Below are 21174 nucleotides of genomic sequence, written 5' to 3'. Positions count from 1 at the left end.
ATACAAGGTATGAGGAATCTCTCGCTATGACACTCATGCTACATAAAGGGGGCTGGAGGGACAGAGGTGGTACTCTCACACACTACACGACACTCTGACACACATACATGTCTAGGACATTCTGAGAAGCTGCAACAGGTGCGTGCTGCAAGATCATCACTTCCGTCTATTTCTGGCTTCTTCACGAAGTCTCGAGAAGGACAAGGAGAGCATGAGAAGGACAGACGTCCATGAAGGACAGGACAGCAGACGGCCGGACATCTATAACAAAAATGGTGACTTATCTTTACACTTCTGCTTGTTATTTCTACAGTAGTTGTATCTCCATGGAACTGTTCATGATACGCTTTACATTGTTATCTCTACAGTAGTTGTATCTCCATGGAACTGTTCATGATACTCTTTACATTGTTATCTCTACAGTAGTTGTATCTACATGGAACTGTTCATGATACACTTACATTGTTATCTCTACAGTAGTTGTATCTCCATGGAACTGTTCATGATACGCTTTACATTGTTATCTCTACAGTAGTTGTATCTCCATGGAACTGTTCATGATACACTTTACATTGTTATCTCTACAGTAGTTGTATCTCCATGGAACTGTTCATGATACGCTTTACATTGTTATTTCTACAGTAGTTGTATCTACATGGAACTGTTCATGATACGCTTTACATTGTTATCTCTACAGTAGTTGTATCTCCATGGAACTGTTCATGATACACTTTACATTGTTATCTCTACAGTAGTTGTATCTCCATGGAACTGTTCATGATACACTTACATTGTTATTTCTACAGTAGTTGTATCTCCATGGAACTGTTCATGATACGCTTTACATTGTTATTTCTACAGTAGTTGTATCTCCATGGAACTGTTCATGATACGCTTTACATTGTTATCTCTACAGTAGTTGTATCTCCATGGAACTGTTCATGATACACTTACATTGTTATTTCTACAGTAGTTGTATCTCCATGGAACTGTTCATGATACGCTTTACATTGTTATCTCTACAGTAGTTGTATCTCCATGGAACTGTTCATGATACGCTTTACATTGTTATCTCTACAGTAGTTGTATCTCCATGGAACTGTTCATGATACGCTTTACATTGTTATCTTACACCATTGTGTGATAGAATAAAATCACACTTCATTTTTTATTTCAACGGCTCTTCATTCATAATTGCCTCAAGACACTAAAGAAGTATTGTATGTGTCTAAAATCCAACACATAGAAAGGGAAATGGGTGCTAATAGGTTGCAGGAGATCTGCTGAGACAAAAGGAGGGAAATTTGCGCTAATAGGCTGCAGGAGATCCGCTGAGACATAGAGAGGGAAATGGGAGCTAATAGGTTGCAGGAGATCTGCTGAGACAAAAGGAGGGAAATTTGCGCTAATAGGCTGCAGGAGATCCGCTGAGACATAGAGAGGGAAATGGGAGCTAATAGGCTGCAGGAGATCCGCTGAGACAAAAGGAGGGAAATGGGCGCTAATAGGCTGCAGGAGATCCGCTGAGACATAGAGAGGGAAATGGGTGCTAATAGGCTGCAGGAGATCTGCTGAGACATAGAGAGGGAAATGGGTGCTAATAGTCTGCAGGAGATCCGCTGAGACATAGAGAGGGAAATGGGCACTAATAGGCTGCAGGAGATCCTCTGAGACAATGAAATGTGTATGAAATGGATGGATGTGCAGACACTCCCAGAAGATGATGTCATTATGAGTGGATTGATATATATTTTGCATTGTCCCCCCCAGAAGGATCAGGTTTGGCGGGATCGCTCTCATTAGCTATACATTTGTATTTTGTGTTCTGTGTTTGTAAGACTTTTCTATATGTAATAAGAGATGTTTGTTGAACAGTTGGTTACATAAGAGTTACATTTATTTCTTCTTCCTTTATTCAGTAATGTTTCATCTCCCGTAGTATCCCTGTAAGGTACATATTATACAGGAAGGGGGATTATGGGATGGATCTCGGGGCTGCAGTTCCTCTGAACTCCACAAGGTGCTGATCTCATCTATACTCACACAGGAAGTCTCTATGGAATACAGGCAGGAAGTGATGTCAGGCACAGACAGGAAGTGATGTCAGGCACAGACAGGAAGTGATGTCAGGGACGGAGAGGAAGCATATCAGAGACGTTGCTGGACGTGACAGCAGAGGAGGTAATAAGATGTTTTTTCCTATTTAACCCCCGTCATGTCGGTCCTCTTCCTCCACAGTCATGTCGGTCCTCTTCCTCCATAGTCACGTCCGTCCTCTTCCTCCATAGTCACGTCCGTCCTCTTCCTCCATAGTCACGTCCGTCCTCTTCCTCCATAGTCACTGTGACGTCTTTTATCTCCAGCAGATGATGATACACACATATATAGTGTGGGAACCCAGATGAACCCCTTCAGGGGCAGAACATTCCCCCACTTCCGGGGCCGGAACATTCTCCTCATTGTGGAGATAAATTCTAGTAATATGGTCCTCTAAACAAACAGCACTGACAATAAATAGACAAGACAAGGACCATCCTGACCATACATGGCCTACAAAGGGCAATGATGACACTACACAGGCAGCCAATGGGCAATCATTACACTATGCAGCCAACACAATGATGGAGTGCCGGGGTCAGGAGTATGGAGCATAGAGCCCCTTACATTGCTGGGAAGGAGGAAGGAAACATTCCTTTGTAACATAAAATGTATATAAATCTGAGGCTCTTTTAGGAATGTCCGGGGGGGTTAAAGAATGAAAGGGACTTTGGTGTCTCCAGACCAATCAGGTTTTATCCCGGACAGATTTATCAGTGACAACATTCTCCTTACATTACACATTAGTCAGGACCCCAATTTGCACTCCAGAGAAGTTTTGTTACTGAGTTTGGACACTAATGAGGCCTTCAATGGTGTCCTTTGGCCTTGTTTTCCTGGGTGCAGAGAATGGGTGTCAGTGATGAGTGTTTATCTGGTATACTCGCCCTCTATGACTCTCCCATAACAAGGATCAGACTTCCCGGCTGTAACTCTGACTTTGTTACATTGGGTAGAGGTACCCGTCATGGTTGTCCTCTGTCATCCCTATTGTTTGCACTGGTGTTGGGACCTTTGATGATTGCAATCAGATCACATTCGGACATCTCTGGTTACCCTTTATTGGTTTCACCTTTCAGAATCTGTATGTATGCTGATGATGTAATGCTTTTCCTCACCATCCCATTAGTATCATTGCCTAATCTATGGCGGTATTGAACGACTTTGCTCCAGTGTCAGGTCTGTTCATGTCACTAAATCAGTGGTTATGCCATCAATGTTCCTGATTCCCTGAGTGCCTCTCTCCGTAGCTCTTTTCCATTTCATTGGGCCATGGATCGGATTTCCTATTTAGGTATCAACCTCACTCCCAGATACTCAGATATGTTTGCTGCTAATTACCCCCCATGTGTGTGTCGCCTCTCTACTCTACTGAAGGTTTGCCATGGGTACCCCATCTCCTTCCTGGGTAGAGTCACGGCAGTCACAATGAATATTCTGCCTAAACTACCGTATTTTTCGCCATATAAGACGCTCTGGCATATAAGACGCACCCAATTTTAAAGGAGGAAAATCTAGAAAAAAAAGATTCTGAACCCAATACTGTAGTAAAATATTTTATATCAACTGTATAAAGTTAACAGCAGTTTATGAACAATTTTATGCCAACCATGTAACAAATCCAGAAATGAAAGAACTCACGGTTCGGATCGTTCCACGGATCAGGAGTCACGGATCGGATCTTTTTCGGATCAGTAAAAAAAAACAACAAGACAAACATACCGGTACGTTTTGTCTTTTTGTTTAATACATCATCCACCACTGAAACATATATTCATTGACTTAAACCCAAAAACCCACAATTATAGTGAAAAAATCAAGACCCAAAGAGATTACCCAAAAATAAAAAATAATCTGGGTAATCTCTTTGGGTCTTGATTTTTTCAATATAATTGTGGGTTTTTGGGTTTAAGTCAATGAATATATGTTTTATTAGTACTTCAGGGGAAGGATATTGATATGACTTTAAGGGATTTCTGAGGATTTTATATATATATGTGTGCTGATTTATACTTATTCTTATCATCCACCATTGCCCCCACTCATCACGTAATGTCCACCATTGCCCCCACTCATCACGTAATGTCCACCATTGCCCCCACTCATCACTGTAAAGTCCACCATTGCCCCCCACTCGTCATCACCATCACTGTTCCAGTGCAACATTGCCCCCACATTAGTAATAATAGCCAGTAACATTGCCCCCAACATAGTAATAATAGCCAGTAACATTGCCCCCACATTAGTAATAATAGCCAGTAACATTGCCCCCACATTAGTAATAATAGCCAGTAACATTGCCCCCACATTAGTAATAATAGCCAGTAACATTGCCCCCAACATAGTAATAATAGCCAGTAACATTGCCCCCAACATAGTAATAATAGCCAGTAACATTGCCCCCAACATAGTAATAATAGCCAGTAACATTGCCCCCACATTAGTAATAATAGCCAGTAACATTGCCCCCACATTAGTAATAATAGCCAGTAACATTGCCCCCACATTAGTAATAATAGCCAGTAACATTGCCCCCACATTAGTAATAATAGCCAGTAACATAGCATTGCCCCGCTCCTCACCTGTTGTTGTAGATCCGCGCTATGGTAGGATCCACGAGCAGAGGGGGTGATGACGTCAGCGCGCACCGCTGGGTGTACTAAGATGGCTGACCGCTCCAGAGATAGGCCAAAGCCACGGCCTTTCCTACAGCCGTGGCCGCGCCTCACGGATTCTCTCTCTATTCGTTGTATAAGACGCACCAACTTTTCCCCCCAAGTTTTGGGGAAGAAAAAGTGCGTCTTATACGGCGAAAAATACGGTACTTTATCTATTTACATCACTTCCAGTCTCCGTCTCCAAAATGTTTCTGGATTGCTTTCAGCGGCTGATTAACAATTTATTTGGTGTAATAAACGTCCACGTTTTACCTCATCGGTTTTGTACCGGTCACAACGGGCGGGGGGCCTCGGTCTTCCCAATTTTTGGCTCTATTACCTTTTAGCGTGTTTTTCACAATTATCACAATGGCCGACTGTTAACTCCCAGATCCCGGGGGTTAGATTTGAATCTCAATCTATACGCCCATTTTATTTACCGGGTATTTTATGGTCCAAAATCCTCCCTCGATCGTTAACTTTTTCTGACTCTGTTGTGACCATTCATTGACACTTTGGTCTCGATGGAAACTTCAATGAAATCTGGTCTCTTCTGTTTCCCCGGGTGTATCGTTTTTTGGTGACTCTAACTTTAGTACAGCATTTTCTTCTCCTCGGATGTTTCGTTGGTGGTACGATAGATCCTTTATTAGGTTGTCTGACTGTCAAAGTGGAGGATCTTATATTCCCTTTGATATGATGTGCGGACTTTTTGATGTTCCGCTTCGTGAATATCATCGTTATCGGCAGATTAGACATTTTTTAACTCGCATTTTGGCCTTACACCTTCATCTCCGATTTCTGAACGTATCAGCCGTGACTCTCCCAGGGGCAAAGGTCTTATCTCTGATCTGTATCACCAATTCCTGGTCAGTCTCTCTCCCTCACCTCCTTTATAGAGACAAAAATGGGAGGAGGATAGTGGTATCACCTTTTCGGATGAGGATTGGGATTCCATGGTGGATAACATATGTAAGAGCTCTCAATCTCTTTCTGTCTGTGAGACGGCCCTCAAGGTATTAACCAGATGGTATTATACCCGTCAAGGCTACACGTTTTGTACCCACAAACGTCCCCGTTATGTTTCCGGGGCTGCGGCCTCACCGGTACTTTGGTACACACGTTGTGAGCTTGCCCAACTTTATCCTTGGTGTGGGGCAGGATATCTGAGTTGGTGACTTCACTGGTGGGTGTTCCGGTACGTCTGACTATACAGTCTTCCTATTGGGAGCTCGTATCCCGGGGGTTCCTGATAATGTTATGACATTGATACATACTATTTGTATTTCTACTTTGTGGGCTATCGCCCTACATTGGGAATCTATCACGGTACCATTGGCCTCTGTGTTACATAGAGTAGATGCTGTGATGCTCATGGAGAGAATTCATTATAACTTACTGGACAAGATGCACTTGTCTGATAGAAAATGGGAATCATGGAAGGTTCAGAGACATTTACTACATGAATAGTGGCATTCCATGTGAAGGTTGATTGACGTGTCCTGTTCACACATCTATCATTCAGTCTACTTTTCCTTTATATTTCTCATGTACTTAGGATCTATTCTCCTTTCCTTTCTCTTCTTTTTTACCCTTTCTATATGATGGTGTCTTTCTGAATTGTACGATTCAAGTGTGCCTTGTTAATACTGTACACATTGTTTGATGCTGTACTGTTATTTTCAGTCTACTCTCTGAAAAATAAAATCGTTTGTAAACAAAAAAAAATGAAAGGGGTTTTATAGCAACTTAAATGTGTAACATTGCGCTGTTTATCTCCTCCTCCCCTCCCCCGCCTGTCTCCAGCACCCGGGACTAGCAGGGAGGGGAGAGACCTTGCAGTGTAATGAGAACCGATTGGCTGCTCCTCAGGAAAGGGGAGTGTCCGGCTTATCCTTTCTCCCTTTCACTCCCAGAGCCGTTTGTGCATTTTTTGCACATTTAAAAAATCATTTTAGCCCTAAAGATGACACAAAACCCCCAAAATATTGATTTTCTGAAAGTAGAGACTTTAGAGAAAATAGTGGCAGGTCTAATTTTTTATGTCACAAAATATCACAAAGTCTAGGAAATGCCAAAGGGATCAAAAAAGCAATAAATGACCCATTTATGTGTAAAAATATAAAAGCCGAGGTTGCAGCGAGTAAATAGATATCCAACATGTCAAACCTTAAGTTGTGTGTGCTGAAATGGTGACAACCTTTAGTCCCCGGTATTATCTATAGGTGACACATTTATAGCCCCTTCTAGGTCATCAGTATAGAGTACGGAGGAGGTCTGCTCCTAGAATTATCCTCTCATTCTGGTGTGACCGGCGATATGTAACGTGTATCACAATCAATCTTATCACGTGTAGGCCCTCCAGCGTGTGCTCTTATGTTTGGGTGCGCATATATGTGGGGGTGGGGAGCCTCAACATTTTTTAAGGAGAGGAGTTATATATTTGGGTGTAACTTTAATTCTTTACAATTAAAAAAACATTTTTACTTGAGGGGACAAAGTCCTCTATGAGATGACTTTTGATGACAGGTTCTCTTTATTGAGACATCCAAGGTCTAAAAGACCCCCAATGTCTCCCCTGTACTCCATTGGATGTAATGTAGTGCACATCGCACCGCATTACATTCTTTGCCGGCCTCGATGGTCTGGAAATCTGTCATAACGTCACTTCTGGGTCAGGACAAGAAGGGAGTGAATGTGTCCGCTCTCCTCTGTCCCCTCTACCCTCCGACACTTGCTGACCCGGGCCCACAGATGGGCAAGCAGAGCCGGGGAAGCATAGTAGGTACAGGAGAGGTTCACACACACGGGGTGGCAGAGGCTGGCACCTGAAAGGAGAGCCCTGCGGCTTGCCCTCAGCAGGGATAAAGATTAAACACAATACTTGCCCGGCCCCCAGAACTACATATCCCGGGCGTCGGGTGATGTAAAGTGACCATCCCTGCATGATGAGCCGACATTGACCTCACAGAACTGCCTCAGAGCAAACTAGTCATAGGAAGGATCAGATTTATCATTCTGGGTAATGCATCTCTCCTACCTCCACTCCTAACTCAAAATCGCATTGACTCCTGTTATATTCAGAACAAATGGTGTATTTATATTTGTGTGTATGTTGACCAGTCCTCACCTCCAGTTGCACCCAGTTTATGACTGTAGCCTGGTTCCTAAGAAACATCCCCCACTATTCATGTGAGCCTTATCAGCTTCTAATTGGGGTGGAGTTGAATGCTCATTTGAGCATCTCCCTATAAATTTAGATCAGCTCACTGGGGGAGATCTCTGATGGGGGGCACAGTCTCTGATGGGGGTGCTGCTTCAGATTGAGTGTGGCTTCGAAAGAGTGCGAAGCAGTTAAACACAGCAGTTGAACTAAAGCAGGAGAACTTAAGCAGCAGGAAGACACAACAACAGCAAGAAACTCTACTGCACGCTGGACAGACTGCAAGCAAACACCCCGGGAAACCTCTCTTACATACCTGAGTCCCACTCTGTGTACCTTTATATAATACACCCCTCTTCTCCTCTTCATATTACTATCCTCTGTTCCCAAATCTCATTTCTTTACCCCTCTGCTCCACCCCAAAACTTGTACATCTCCCCCCTTATTGCTATCATCTCCCTACTACTGCTCTCATCACCCCCCCAAAATGCCTCTTCTACTCATCCTTCTCATTTTCCTCTCCTCCATTCCCAAAATCCATTCACTATATCCCTCTGCTCCTCCTAAACATTTGTACATTGTGTCCTCACTGCTTCCTTCGCCCCTCTACAGCACCCACCACCTCCTCCTATTATTCCACTCTCCCACTGACCCCAACACCTCCACTAGGAGTTTCTCACGCTCCTGCACATGCCGCTCCCATGCCACCTTTCTCACCCTTCTCCTCCTCCTAGCCGCGGGGGACATCTCCCCGAATCCTGGCCCTCCACCACCTCCCTCACCCACACAACACCCTCCCGCCTCCACGTCCTACCGCAACCCCCGCAACCTAGTATCTGTCCCCCTGCTCCCTAAAATCTCCCCCCCGTTTTCATGCGCACTCCTGAACGCCCGATCGGTGTGCAACAAGCTTACCGCCATCCACGACCTCTTTGTTTCCCGCTCCCTCAACCTCCTAGCGATCACGGAAACCTGGATCCAGCCCACTGACTCTACCTCCCCTGCTGCACTCTCCTACGGAGGTCTCACCTGGACCCACTCACCCAGGCCCAACGGTCGTAAAGGTGGTGGGGTTGGTCTGCTCCTGTCACCGCAGAGCACCTTCTGAGTCCTCCCAAACCCCCCCTCCCTATCCTTCTCCTCCTTCAAGGCCCACTGCGTCCGACTATTCTCCCCAACCCCCCTGAAGATTGCTGTGATATACCGGCCTCCTGGATCCATACCACGCTTCCTGGATGACTTCTCCTCCTGGCTACCCTTCTTCCTCTCCTCTGAGCTACCCACCATCATTCTTGGGGATTTCAACATCCCTGTCAACCTTGACAACCCGGACACATCCCGTCTCCTCCACTTAACCTCCTCCTTTACACTTGCACAGTGCATACAATCCACCACCCACTCCAACGGTAATATCCTTGATCTTGTCTTCTCCAACCGCTGCGCTCCCCACAACCTCACTAACACCCCCTTCCCTCTCTCTGACCACAACCTGATTACCTTCTCTATCTCCTCGTCCTCCAACACCTACCCCTCCAAATGCCACACTACTACCAGCCGTAACCTCCGCAACCTTAACCCTGCCCCCCTCCACTCTGCAGCTGATCAACTCCACGACCGCATCCTCCCCCTGTCCTACCCCGACTTGGCTATGACTGCCTACAACAACGCGCTGCCAGCAGCCCTTGACTCACTAGCGCCTTTAACCACACGCAACATCAGACCCCGACCGCTCCAGCCCTGGCAGACTGATCACACCAAAACCCGCAAACGACACATTCGTGCCCTGGAGCGACTATGGCGCAAAACAAAATCCCAACAAACCTTCACCCACTACAAATCTGCCTTCCGCACCTACACCTCCTCCCTCCACGCAGCCAAACAAGCCTACTTCCTGACCCTCATCAAGGCCCTCTCCTCCAATCCTCGCCGACTCTTCTCCACCTTCAACTCTCTACTCTCTCCACCCCCACCTCCACCCAGCACCTCACTCACCACCCTTGAGATTGCCAATCACTTCAAAAACAAGAATGACACAATTCGCAAGGACATCGCCGCAACTCACACGCCCTCTCAACCCGTCCCCTCTCACACAGCTACCCCCTCATCCCCCCTCCCCCTCGACATTACCCGCAGGGACTTCGTCACTCCTCAAACTCCCTCTAACCCCGTTCCCCCTCACTCAGCTACCCCCTCATCACCCCTCTCCCACGGCCCCACCACTGCTCTGACCTCCACTTCCACCCCACCCTACATTCCTCATACTGAAGCTCCCCCAACACTCCACACCTTTGACCTTACTACCATCGAGGAAGTCTCCAAGATCCTCTCTGATGCCCGCCTCACCACCTGCCCCCTCGACCCTATCCCCTCACAACTCCTACGACCTCCCTCCCCCTCCATCCTACGCTCCCTCATCCACATCTTTAATCTCTCCCTCTCCTCCGGCATTTTCCTCTCCCCACTGAAGCATGCACACATCACCCCCATACTTAAAAAGCCCTCCCTGGACTCCAATGACCCGAACAACCTCAGACCCATCTCCCTGCTCCCATTTACATCTAAACTCCTCGAGCACCTCGTCTACACCCGCCTATGCTCTCACCTCAACGACAACAACCTCCTCGATCCCCTACAGTCTGGCTTTCGTCCCCTACACTCCACTGAAACTGCCTTACTCAAACTCTCCAACGACCTGCTAACCGCCAAAGCTAATGGCCACTATTCAGTGCTCCTACTCCTTGACCTCTCTGCGGCCTTCAACACAGTTGACCACCCCCTCCTCCTCAAAATACTACACTCCCTCAGCCTCAGAGATTCTGCTCTCTCCTGGCTCTCATCCTACCTGTCACAACGCTCTTTCAGCGTTACCTATAATGCTACCACCTCCCCCTCACTCCCCCTCTCTGTTGGGGTCCCTCAAGGCTCTGTCCTTGGGCCCCTTCTCTTCTCCATCTACACCTCCTCCCTTGGCCAACTCATACACTCTCACGGCTTCAACTACCACCTCTATGCCGACGACACACAAATCTATCTCTCAACCCCCCACCTCACCCCCTCGGTCTCTACCCGAATCACACACCTACTGAGCGACATATCAGATTGGATGTCGCTCCACTTCCTTAAACTGAATCTCTCCAAAACCGAGCTTCTGGTCTTCCCCCCAGCCTGGACCCCACCCCCCATTGACTTCTCCATCACATCCAACAACGCCAATATCAAACCCGCCCTGCAGGCCAGAGTACTGGGTGTCATTCTGGACTCCAACCTATCCTTCCAGCCCCAAGTCCAATCTTTAACAAACTCATGCAGACTCCACCTCCGCAACATCGCCAAAATCCGCACGTTCCTAACCCCAGAAACCACTAAACAGTTCATCCACTCCCTCATCATATCACGACTCGACTACTGCAACTCCCTCCTCACTGGCCTGCCTCACCACAGGCTATCCCCGCTTCAGTCCATCCTGAATACGGCTGCCAGACTCATTTACCTTTCCAACTGCTCCGTTTCCGCCACCCCCCTCTGCCAATCCCTCCACTGGCCTCCACTCAGTGACCTCCACCCCCCACTGCCAATCCCTCCACTGACCTCCATTCAGTGTCCTCCACCCCCCTCTGCCAATCCCTCCACTGGCTTCCGATTGCGCAACGGATCAAATTCAAAATCCTAACACTGACGTACAAAGCTGTCCACCATACTGCCCCGAACTACATCACTGACCTAATATCCAAGTACCGCCCAACACGCACACTCCGCTCCTCACAAGACCTCCTTCTCTCTAGTTCCCTGGTCTCCTCCTCCCATGCCCGCCTCCAGGACTTCTCCAGGGTGTCACCCATCCTCTGGAACTCCCTGCCCCAACCCATCAGATTATCACCTACTCTCCTCTCCTTTAGGCGCACCCTGAAAACCCATCTCTTCAGGGAAGCCTACCCCACCCCCTGCTAACTTGCCGACCTCCTCCACTCTTCCTACCACTCCATCCCCCACAGCTATCTCCTCCTGTACCACCATCCCCTCCCTCCTAGATTGTAAGCTCCAAAGAGCAGGGCCCTCAATCCCCTCATGTTTTGCATTGTATTGGTATTGTTCTGTCACATGTTCTGTCCCCCTTTGTAATGTACAGCGCTGAGCGAACTATTGGCGCTTTATAAATACTGTATAATAATAATAATAATCATTCCTTGTCTGCAGATCTAAAACTCATCAAAACCAGTTCAGGGACCAAACAAACCCAACAGAGTAAAGGGGCCCCGGACCTCAAAATTGTAGTAAACACTAAACAGTCCAAACAAAATGTCTTCCCATGGGGGGAGTAGATCTTCAATGTCCAGCAACCCTCCTATTCCCCCCTCACATCCACATCCTATTATTGTGTGACCAATACCATCCAAATCATTCTTACTTTCATTTCCCAAAGTTATCCGTCTACAAGGAGACCTGTATAGATCACATGATGGCACCAATGAGGATGGAGGAGGACCGGAGTCACATGACTGAGAAGATACTAAACCTGACCCTGGAGATCATCTACCTGCTGACCGGAGAGGTGAGGAGGATTCTGGGAGGTCACATGACATCACTCTCATCTCTATTAATAAAACACAGACCTGACCGGAGAGGTGAGGAGGATTCTGGGAGGTCACATGACATCACTCTTATCTCTATTAATAAAACACAGACCTGACCGGAGAGGTGAGGAGGATTCTGGGAGTCTAACATGATATTCCTATTGGTTCCTCAATACAGAGATTTCCTCTTCTGAAGTCAGGTGATCATATGACCATCACAGTGCCTCCATGTGACTCCCTAAACCCTGAGAGACACAACATGCAGAAGATTCTAGAAGTCACCAGAGAGATCACTGAGCTGCTGACAGGAGAGGTGAGCGGTGCCGGGAATTCTGGGACATTCTCCAGTAACAGACAAGGGATGTGTCTGGATGGTGACTGTATCATTGTGTGTGTCAGGTTCCTATAAGGTGTCAGGGTGTCACTGTCTATTTCTCCATGGAGGAGTGGGAGTATTTAGAAGGACACAAGGATCTCTACAAGGACGTCATGATGGACAATCAGCCGCCCCTCACATCACCGGGTAAGAGGAGACTTTATTGTAAAGGAGAGAGCAGTACGGAGGATCCACCTAGATCCCCCATCATCTGATAAACACATAGAAACAATGGATTCAGTCAGTGTGTGTGTTTCCTACAGATGGATCCAGTCATGGGAACCCACCAGAGAGATGTCCCCGTCCTCTGTATTCCCGGGATTCCACACAGGAAGGTCACACCATCCCTCACCATCATCAGGTAGATGGATCCAGTCATGGGAACCCACCAGAGCGATGTCCCCGTCCTCTGTATTCCCGGGATTCCACACAGGAAGGTCACACCATCCCTCACCATCATCAGGTAGATGATGACAATTATTGGTAGTTGTGATTTATACACAGCATGTTTGTTACAATGAATGTTTTATTATATCTTTCAGAGTGGAATCCTCGGGGATGATAATATTGATGTTAAAGAAGAGTATAAAGAGGAGGATGAGGAGTATGGAGTGATGGAGGAGTTTTCAGAAGGACACAAGGATATGATGGAGCCACCTAATACCAGGAACCCCCCAGGGGGATGTCCCCGTCCTCTGTATTCCCGGGATTCCACACAGGAAGATCACACCATCCCTCACTATTGCAAGGTTGGTGAAATGGAGGGTCTAGAACATGGACTTGTAGAGATGATGTGTGGAATTTGTATGTGAGCTTTTTTTTACAGATGATATTTTCTCTCATTTCCTTGATTTAGAGTGGAGATCCAATCGATATAGAATTTGAGGTGAAAGCAGAAGAAGAAGAGGCGTATGTGAGGGATGATCAGCAGTCTATGGAGGAGGATGGAATAACGGGGACATTTATAGAGGAGGACACTCCTACAGGGATCAGCACAGGTGGGTCATGAACACTAAATCCATTCCTCCACCCATACTGCTCACTGATTGGTCCAGAGTAGGGCGGGGACTGGGTGATATCAGCCTGTAATCCCCTGGTCACTTTCCTGAGCTGTGTTCCCCGTCCTGTATTCCTGGATTTCTCTCGGATAATCTTCCTTCTCTGTGCTGCAGACACAATTTATGTATCTAGACTGGATTTATGGAGGTTCTGGGGTTCAGCTGGCAGCAAAATGTTCATTTTCACCATAGATGTTACTAGACCTAGGCACCTGGGGTGTGTGCTTTGAGTCTTCTTCCCCATGCCCGGGTCTAGTAAGATCTCTGACAGAACATTTCTCCCAGGGTTCCTTGCTCTGTTATCTGCTGGCTGTGCCGGGTGGAGGGATATGTCTGTAGTGTCTCAGACCCAAGTCACTGAGTGCAGTCTCAGGAGATGGGAGGCAGCGGTGTGGGATCTCTGCAACTTGTCTACAGTAAACATTTAATGTTCTACTGATCACTGAATACCAATATTATGAGTCCTGACCCTTACACTGTATAATTTATATTGTACATTACATACTCCTGACCCCTGCACTATATACTCTATGTTGTACATTACATACTCCTGACCCCTGCACTATATACTCTATGTTGTACATTACATACTCCTGACCCCTGCACTATATACTCTATGTTGTACATTACATACTCCTGACCCCTGCACTATATACTCTATGTTGTACATTACATACTCCTGACCCCTGCACTATATACTCTGTTGTACATTACATACTCCTGACCCCTGCACTATATACTCTATGTTGTACATTACATCCTCCTGACCCCTGCACTATATACTCTGTGTTGTACATTACATACTCCTGACCCCTGCACTATATACTCTGTGTTGTACATTACATAGTCCTGACTTTTGCTCTCCCCCTCCCCCCACTGCTATATATACACATAATATGGATTCTCCTTTGTTCCCCCCATTTCCTCCCAGCTGGACATTTTATATCGGATGATGTGATTGGAGCACAGACTTTTACATGGTGATAATAATGTGATAACATCCTCCTACTTTGGACCCTTAAACAGAAAGTGATAATGAGGGAGGAGTCAATACCCCAATGATGGTGGTCTTCAGGATCAGTCCAGTCTTCATCTTGGTTGTTCTCCCCCCATCCTCACTCTCTGACCTCTGGTGGGGCTCAGCCTCGCTGTTCTTCATGAGATAATCATGGAGTAAATAAGGAAGTGAAGTACTTCTTGTGTTGGGAAGATGGCGATGAGTGATAGAGGGGGTGGGGACCCTCGTCCTATAATCCCCTCATCACTGTCCCTCCTATAAAAGACAGTTCTGGTTGTTTCCTCACTCTCTGACTAAGGTCCATGAATAAAGAAATGACCTGGTAGGAGATCAGAGGAGCCATTTCCTAGTTCCCTTGAGGGTGGAATTGTAAGCTCCTCAGAGACCAAGCTGCCTGATGTGGGCGGAGTCCTGGTTTGGGGGAACCAATCAGCTCCTGTCTAGTAATCCTCTTTGTCTTTGTATTTTAGTCCATGGCCGGGAGATGAGGAAAACCTCTGAGGATTGTCTCACTTTGTCTCCAGACTGGAAAGTAGATGATGAGGACATCACACAGTATAGTCCAGGAGAAAACCCGGCTCCCTCCAATGTCCCTCCGGCACCACCCAGTGTAGATGGACCATCTGATTCCTCGTATCCTGAGGAACCTCAGACTGTGCGGGACCGGGCCTGTTTTCCAACAAGGAAGAGGTTCTCCTGTACTGAGTGCGGGAAGGGTTTCCAATCTACATACCAACTTAATGTTCATAAAAGATCTCACACGGGGGAGAAGCCATATTCCTGTCCTGAGTGTGGGAAATGTTTCAGTTCTAAATCCCATCTTAATGTGCATAAAAGATCTCACATGGAGGAGAAGCCGTATTCCTGTCCTGAGTGTGGGAAATCTTTTTCAGTGAAGTCCAATCTTTACAAACATCAGAGATCTCACACAGGGGAGAAGCCGTATTCCTGTCTAGAGTGCGGGAAATGTTTTTCAGAGAAGTCCAATCTTTACACACATCAGAGATCTCACACGGGGGAAAAGCCATATTCCTGTCTTGAGTGTGGGAAATGTTTCAGTTCTAAATCCCATCTTAATGTGCATAAAAGATCTCACATGGAGGAGAAGCCGTATTCCTGTCCTGAGTGTGGGAAATCTTTTTCAGTGAAGTCCAATCTTTACAAACATCAGAGATCTCACACAGGGGAGAAGCCGTATTCCTGTCTAGAGTGCGGGAAATGTTTTTCAGAGAAGTCCAATCTTTACACACATCAGAGATCTCACACGGGGGAGAAGCCATATTCCTGTCCTGAGTGCGGGAAATGTTTTGGTTCTAAATCCTATTTTAATGTGCATAAAAGATCTCACATGGAGGAGAAGCCGTATTCCTGTCCTGAGTGTGGGAAATCTTTTTCAGTGAAGTCCAATCTTTACATACATCAGAGATCTCACACAGGGGAGAAGCCGTATTCCTGTCTAGAGTGCGGGAAATGTTTTTCAGAGAAGTCCAATCTTTACACACATCAGAGATCTCACACGGGGGAGAAGCCATATTCCTGTCCCGAGTGCGGGAAATGTTTCAGTTCTAAATCCTATTTTAATGTGCATAAAAGATCTCACATGGAGGAGAAGCCGTATTCCTGTCCTGAGTGTGGGAAATGTTTTACAAGGAAGTTTAATCTTCACAAACATCAGAGATCTCACACGGGGCAGAAGTCACTTTCCTGTCCTGAGTGAGGGAAATGTTCCTCACTGAAGTCCTGTCTTCCTGTACATCAGGGGTCCCACACACCCCTGGAGGTGTATTAGTGCCTTGAGTGCGGGAAATGTCTTCTAGATGAATGTTGCTGGACATCCCAGCTCTCATGTGGGGAAGAAGCACACCCTGATATACACCTCAGATATACTCCATGGCTGATCTTCATCATGGAAGGAACAGTTGATAAGGAGATGAGAGGCCCCCAAAGACATGGATGAAGTGCAGTAAATGTCGGGGTGCAGAGTGGTCAGTAGATCCTGGAAATGAAGGACACAACTTCAGCCCTTCTTGGGTGTCGGAGTTGCGTTTCCTGATAATGATATAGCGGGTTACAGAGCTAGAAGCCGGGAGAGCCCAGATCTCGTTATCGGGGAACTTTACACAGACAACAAGAACTTCTGAAGTTGATGTCCTTCATTTCAAGGCTCTACAGAACAGTGGTGACCCCGAAGCGTCTCTCTGTCTTCAGTCCATCCTTCTCCCATCCCCCAACAGGAGGGAAGGAGAACTCTGCCCCAAACTAGGGGGGAACTTTCCTCTCATTATTTCCCTTGGCTTCTGTGTGGGTTTGGGTGGTTGGAGGAGTGCGGCACGAGAGGGAACACAGCTTGTTGTTCTATGTCTACATATGGGGTCTGGGTAGAGGGGATCCACCGGAAAATATTTCTACTCTTTGATTTTCTGCAAATCGTTTCTGTTTTCACTTTGAAGGGCGATAATATGTGTGGTTTGTAAAAGGGATTGGCCCAATAGATACCGCCCCACTTAGAGAATAGATGAACTAATATGACCAGCATTCATTCTGCCATGTCACATGTTGGGATCTTTTCTACAATACTTTGTTATAATAATGGAACACGTTGTGTATTGTATTGTACACCAATAATAATGACTCCGCCCCCACATTCCAGACAAGGGATCTTCCTGACCAATCGGATTCCTTCCTTTGTTATTTCCTGATTCTATGATTACAATCTTGTTAGAAGTAAAACTATAATAAAGAATTTATTGAGTGAAAAGAATTGTGTGTGTCGGGGCCACGATGGGGATCTTTGGGGGCCAAACATTTCTCACAGGAGACACTTCACAAGACTTTACAGGTCATCCAGTTTCTGGTTCACCATGAATAATGGCCCAGAGTGCAGGGGTCAGGAGACTACTTCATACAGCCCTGCAAACAACGTGCAGTGGTCAGGAGTTACATCCCAGAGTACAGAGTGTAGTGGTCAGGAGTATGTGATTTACACCCCAGAGTACAGAGTGCAGTGGTCAGGAGTATGTGATTTCCATCCCAGAGTACAGAGTGTAGTGGTCAGGAGTATGTGATTTACATCCCAGAGTACAGAGTGCAGTGGTCAGGAGTATGTGATTTACATCCCAGAGTACAGAGTGCAGTGGTCAGGAGTATGTGATTTACATCCCAGAGTACAGAGTGTAGTGGTCAGGAGTATGTGATTTCCATCCCAGAGTACAGAGTGTAGTGGTCAGTAGTATCTGATTTCCATCTCGGAGTACAGAGTGTAGAGGTCAGGAGTATGTGATTTCCATCGCAGAGTACAGAATGTAGTGGTCAGGAGTATGTGATTTACATCCCAGAGTACAGAGTGTAGTGGTCAGGAGTATGTCATATACAGCCCAGAGTACAGAGTGTAGTGGTCAGGAGTATGTGATTTACATCCCACAGTACAGAGTGTAGTGGTCAGGAGTATGTGATTTCCATCCCAGAGTACAGAATGTAATGGTCAGGAGTATGTGATTTCCATCCCAGAGTACAGAATGTAGTGGTCAGGAGTATGTCATATACAGCCCTGTGTATAGAGTGCAGTGGTCAGGAACATGTCATATACAGCCCTGTGTATAGAGTGCAGTGGTCAGGAGTATATCATATACAGCCCTGTGTATAGAGTGCAGTGGTCCGGAACATGTCATTTACAGCCCTGTGTATAGAGTGCAGTGGTCAGGAACATGTCATATACAGCCCTGTGTATAGAGAGGTACTGCAGGCTGTGAATACTATATCACAGCAGGGTTATCCTACCAAAATCAAGTTCTGCCTTCATTTCCTACTACACCAAACAAGGTCCGTGCCTTGGGTAGCTAGGCTTGTGTCCTTGACACCTGGTGGTAGCCATGGGCTATTAGAGTGTGCATGCTATTGTACTGCTGTTACCTGTGTTTTGACCGGGGAACATGGGGGGGTTCTAGCAACAATCTACTGATTGCCAAGGACACATAATGGAGGACAACACCTTGGGTGTCAGCTGGCCTCCCTCTTACCCAAATCTTTGGCACCCCCATTCATGACACTCTCATAATAAGGATTCTTCCATTTCTCTTGGATAATCTCACCAAACCTCAGGGAACTATACCAGTTCACAAAGGGAAGCCCTACATTCCTTCTAACACTCTGTCCTTTATTTCTGATTTGTGTCTGTAGCCCTGTTTTGGGGGGGTTATGTGAAATGGCCCACACCAAACAAGCTATGGCGCTAACCTGTATATGAGTAGGCAATCCTGAGCCTTCGCTATATGGAAGAGGGGGTTGTGATAATACAAATGGCAGTGCCTCCACCTAGAATAGGGATCCTGCAATTGAGGAGACTCACCCCTTTCTAGGAATGTAACAGGTAGACAACTTACAGTAACTATACATAGCAGTATTAATGCCCCCAGCTTATATTTCTAACATGAAAACATGTCACCACACCTGTATGAGATTAATGCAAAGTTTATATAAAGCAGCCACATAAAACAGGATGCATAAGAATAACATTCAGGAATTACAATTTACCGTAAATTGGGAGGTTGCAATTATACCCGGGTATATGTGCATGTAGTATACAGAATACCTCCAACCATGGGTTATAGTGCAGTCCGGTTGCAGGGGCCCCTGGAGAGGTGAGAGTCAATAAGATGCACGCTTCCACTTTAGATGCTGTGATGGCGTCCAAGTAACATGCGGATGATTGCACTGCTTGTCTGAAGATCAGCGATGCATCACCTAAAAGGATAAAATGCTCTATCTATCCTCACTCTTAGTCCCTATCCCTAAACTGGGCTGTCACTGCAACCGGGCCTCTATCTGTCTAAGTGGCCGTCGGATGCCTAACCTACCTCTAGCCTAATCTATCCAACGCTCCCTATGCTAATCCTAGCTAAAGGGAGATCCAGACCAATAAGGGTGCTATGGCTTTAAGCAAAGAGGCTGCAAAGATACACTGCAATTAACAGAAAGTTCCCCTGACAGTCTTATGCAGGTGAAGACACGGATCTATATATATATATAGACAACTATAAGGATTCTGCAGTGTAAATAGAATAATGATAATGAACCACAAATCTCTCTCTTACAGAGATATTAGGGTTCCTATACAGAAGTTGAAATATAACAGAGGCAGACCTAATCTGCTTCAGTAACAACTACATAGATAACAGCCTTGTTAATCTGGATCATTACTCACAGAATCCCCATACAGTTCTCCCCAGATACATAGCACATGGCAGGCTGGAACCCTCTGCCTGATACTTCCTGGAAAAATAAACTATATAACATCCCGGGGTTTCTTGACCTCCTTGTAGGGGCAGGAAGCACACCTAGGGACTTGTCTGTAATGGGACCTCTATGGTAGTGGCTGTATATGAACATAAACAAACCACAACTAGTGTATAAAATAACAGTTCCCTACACTCTCCCCCTGGTGAAACCTTTACGTCCCGTCAAAGGAAGGTCACATTATATACAATAATGAAATTCAATTTCAAATACACAACGTTGTCCTCTCTCCATTACAATGGTTTGCTAAAGAAAACAACAGATTAGTATAAATACATGCCAGGTGATGCAAATACAGGTAGCATATTGACCAGATTAGATACTGCCCCTACCCAGGCATGGTATAGATGGGGCTGAGGAATGATGCTGGGATCTCCCAAAGTATCATAAGTCAAAACAGGTGGTGGATGTCTAACCCTTCCTCCTCTACGCACTTCCCTATGAGGTAATCCCTGATTTTCAGGTACTGAATGAGGGTTTGTGTCATGGGAAGAGATGGCACTGATTGTGGAGTAGAACTAGATCCTTGGTTAGGCGTACTCACTGACTCAGGCACAAACTCTGGAGATCTAGGGTTCAGTGACTCTCTTGGAAGAGGAGAAGCTGTTGGGCTCTGAATCTCAGGAACTACAGTCCAGTCACTCTCATTAGAGTCAGGAGGGTCAGTTGTAATGTTAGCCTGAGGTTGTGGGGAGTCCCTTCCCACAGTATCTTCTGAGTCATGATCATCAGTGACTTGAGGAATAGGGAGCACATGGTTTCGATGCCAAGCTTTTACTCTACCTTCTGGTCCCTTTATTTTGTACACAGGAATTCCAGGTAATTTGCCCACCACTGTAAAAATCTCATTCCTCCATCGGTCAGCTAATTTATGCTTCCCAGAAGGGCCCAAGTTTCTAAGCAATACCTGGTCACCAGGTTTCAATTCTCTGTATCTCACAC

General features: G+C 46.2%; 1 protein-coding gene across 1 annotated transcript; it reads left to right on the top strand.

Moving 5' to 3' along the window:
* Positions 1-90: 90 nt before the first annotated feature.
* Positions 91-13873, top strand: LOC149468085 (uncharacterized). The gene is made up of 6 exons (XM_089670661.1): positions 91-275; positions 12338-12466; positions 12667-12862; positions 13128-13327; positions 13407-13613; positions 13721-13873. Exons 1-6 carry the CDS (start codon positions 231-233, stop codon positions 13871-13873), a joined length of 930 nt encoding a protein of 309 aa, XP_089526787.1. The 5' UTR covers positions 91-230.
* The last annotated feature ends 7301 nt before the right edge of the window (positions 13874-21174 follow it).

The sequence above is a fragment of the Staurois parvus genome, unplaced genomic scaffold (assembly GCF_062004578.1).
Source record: "Staurois parvus isolate SC_StPar_1 unplaced genomic scaffold, SC_StPar_1.0 ptg000092l, whole genome shotgun sequence".
Lineage (NCBI taxonomy): Eukaryota > Metazoa > Chordata > Amphibia > Anura > Ranidae > Staurois > Staurois parvus.
The sequence above is the reverse complement of the archived record's forward strand: the minus strand, read 5'-3'. Positions and strand labels throughout refer to the sequence as shown.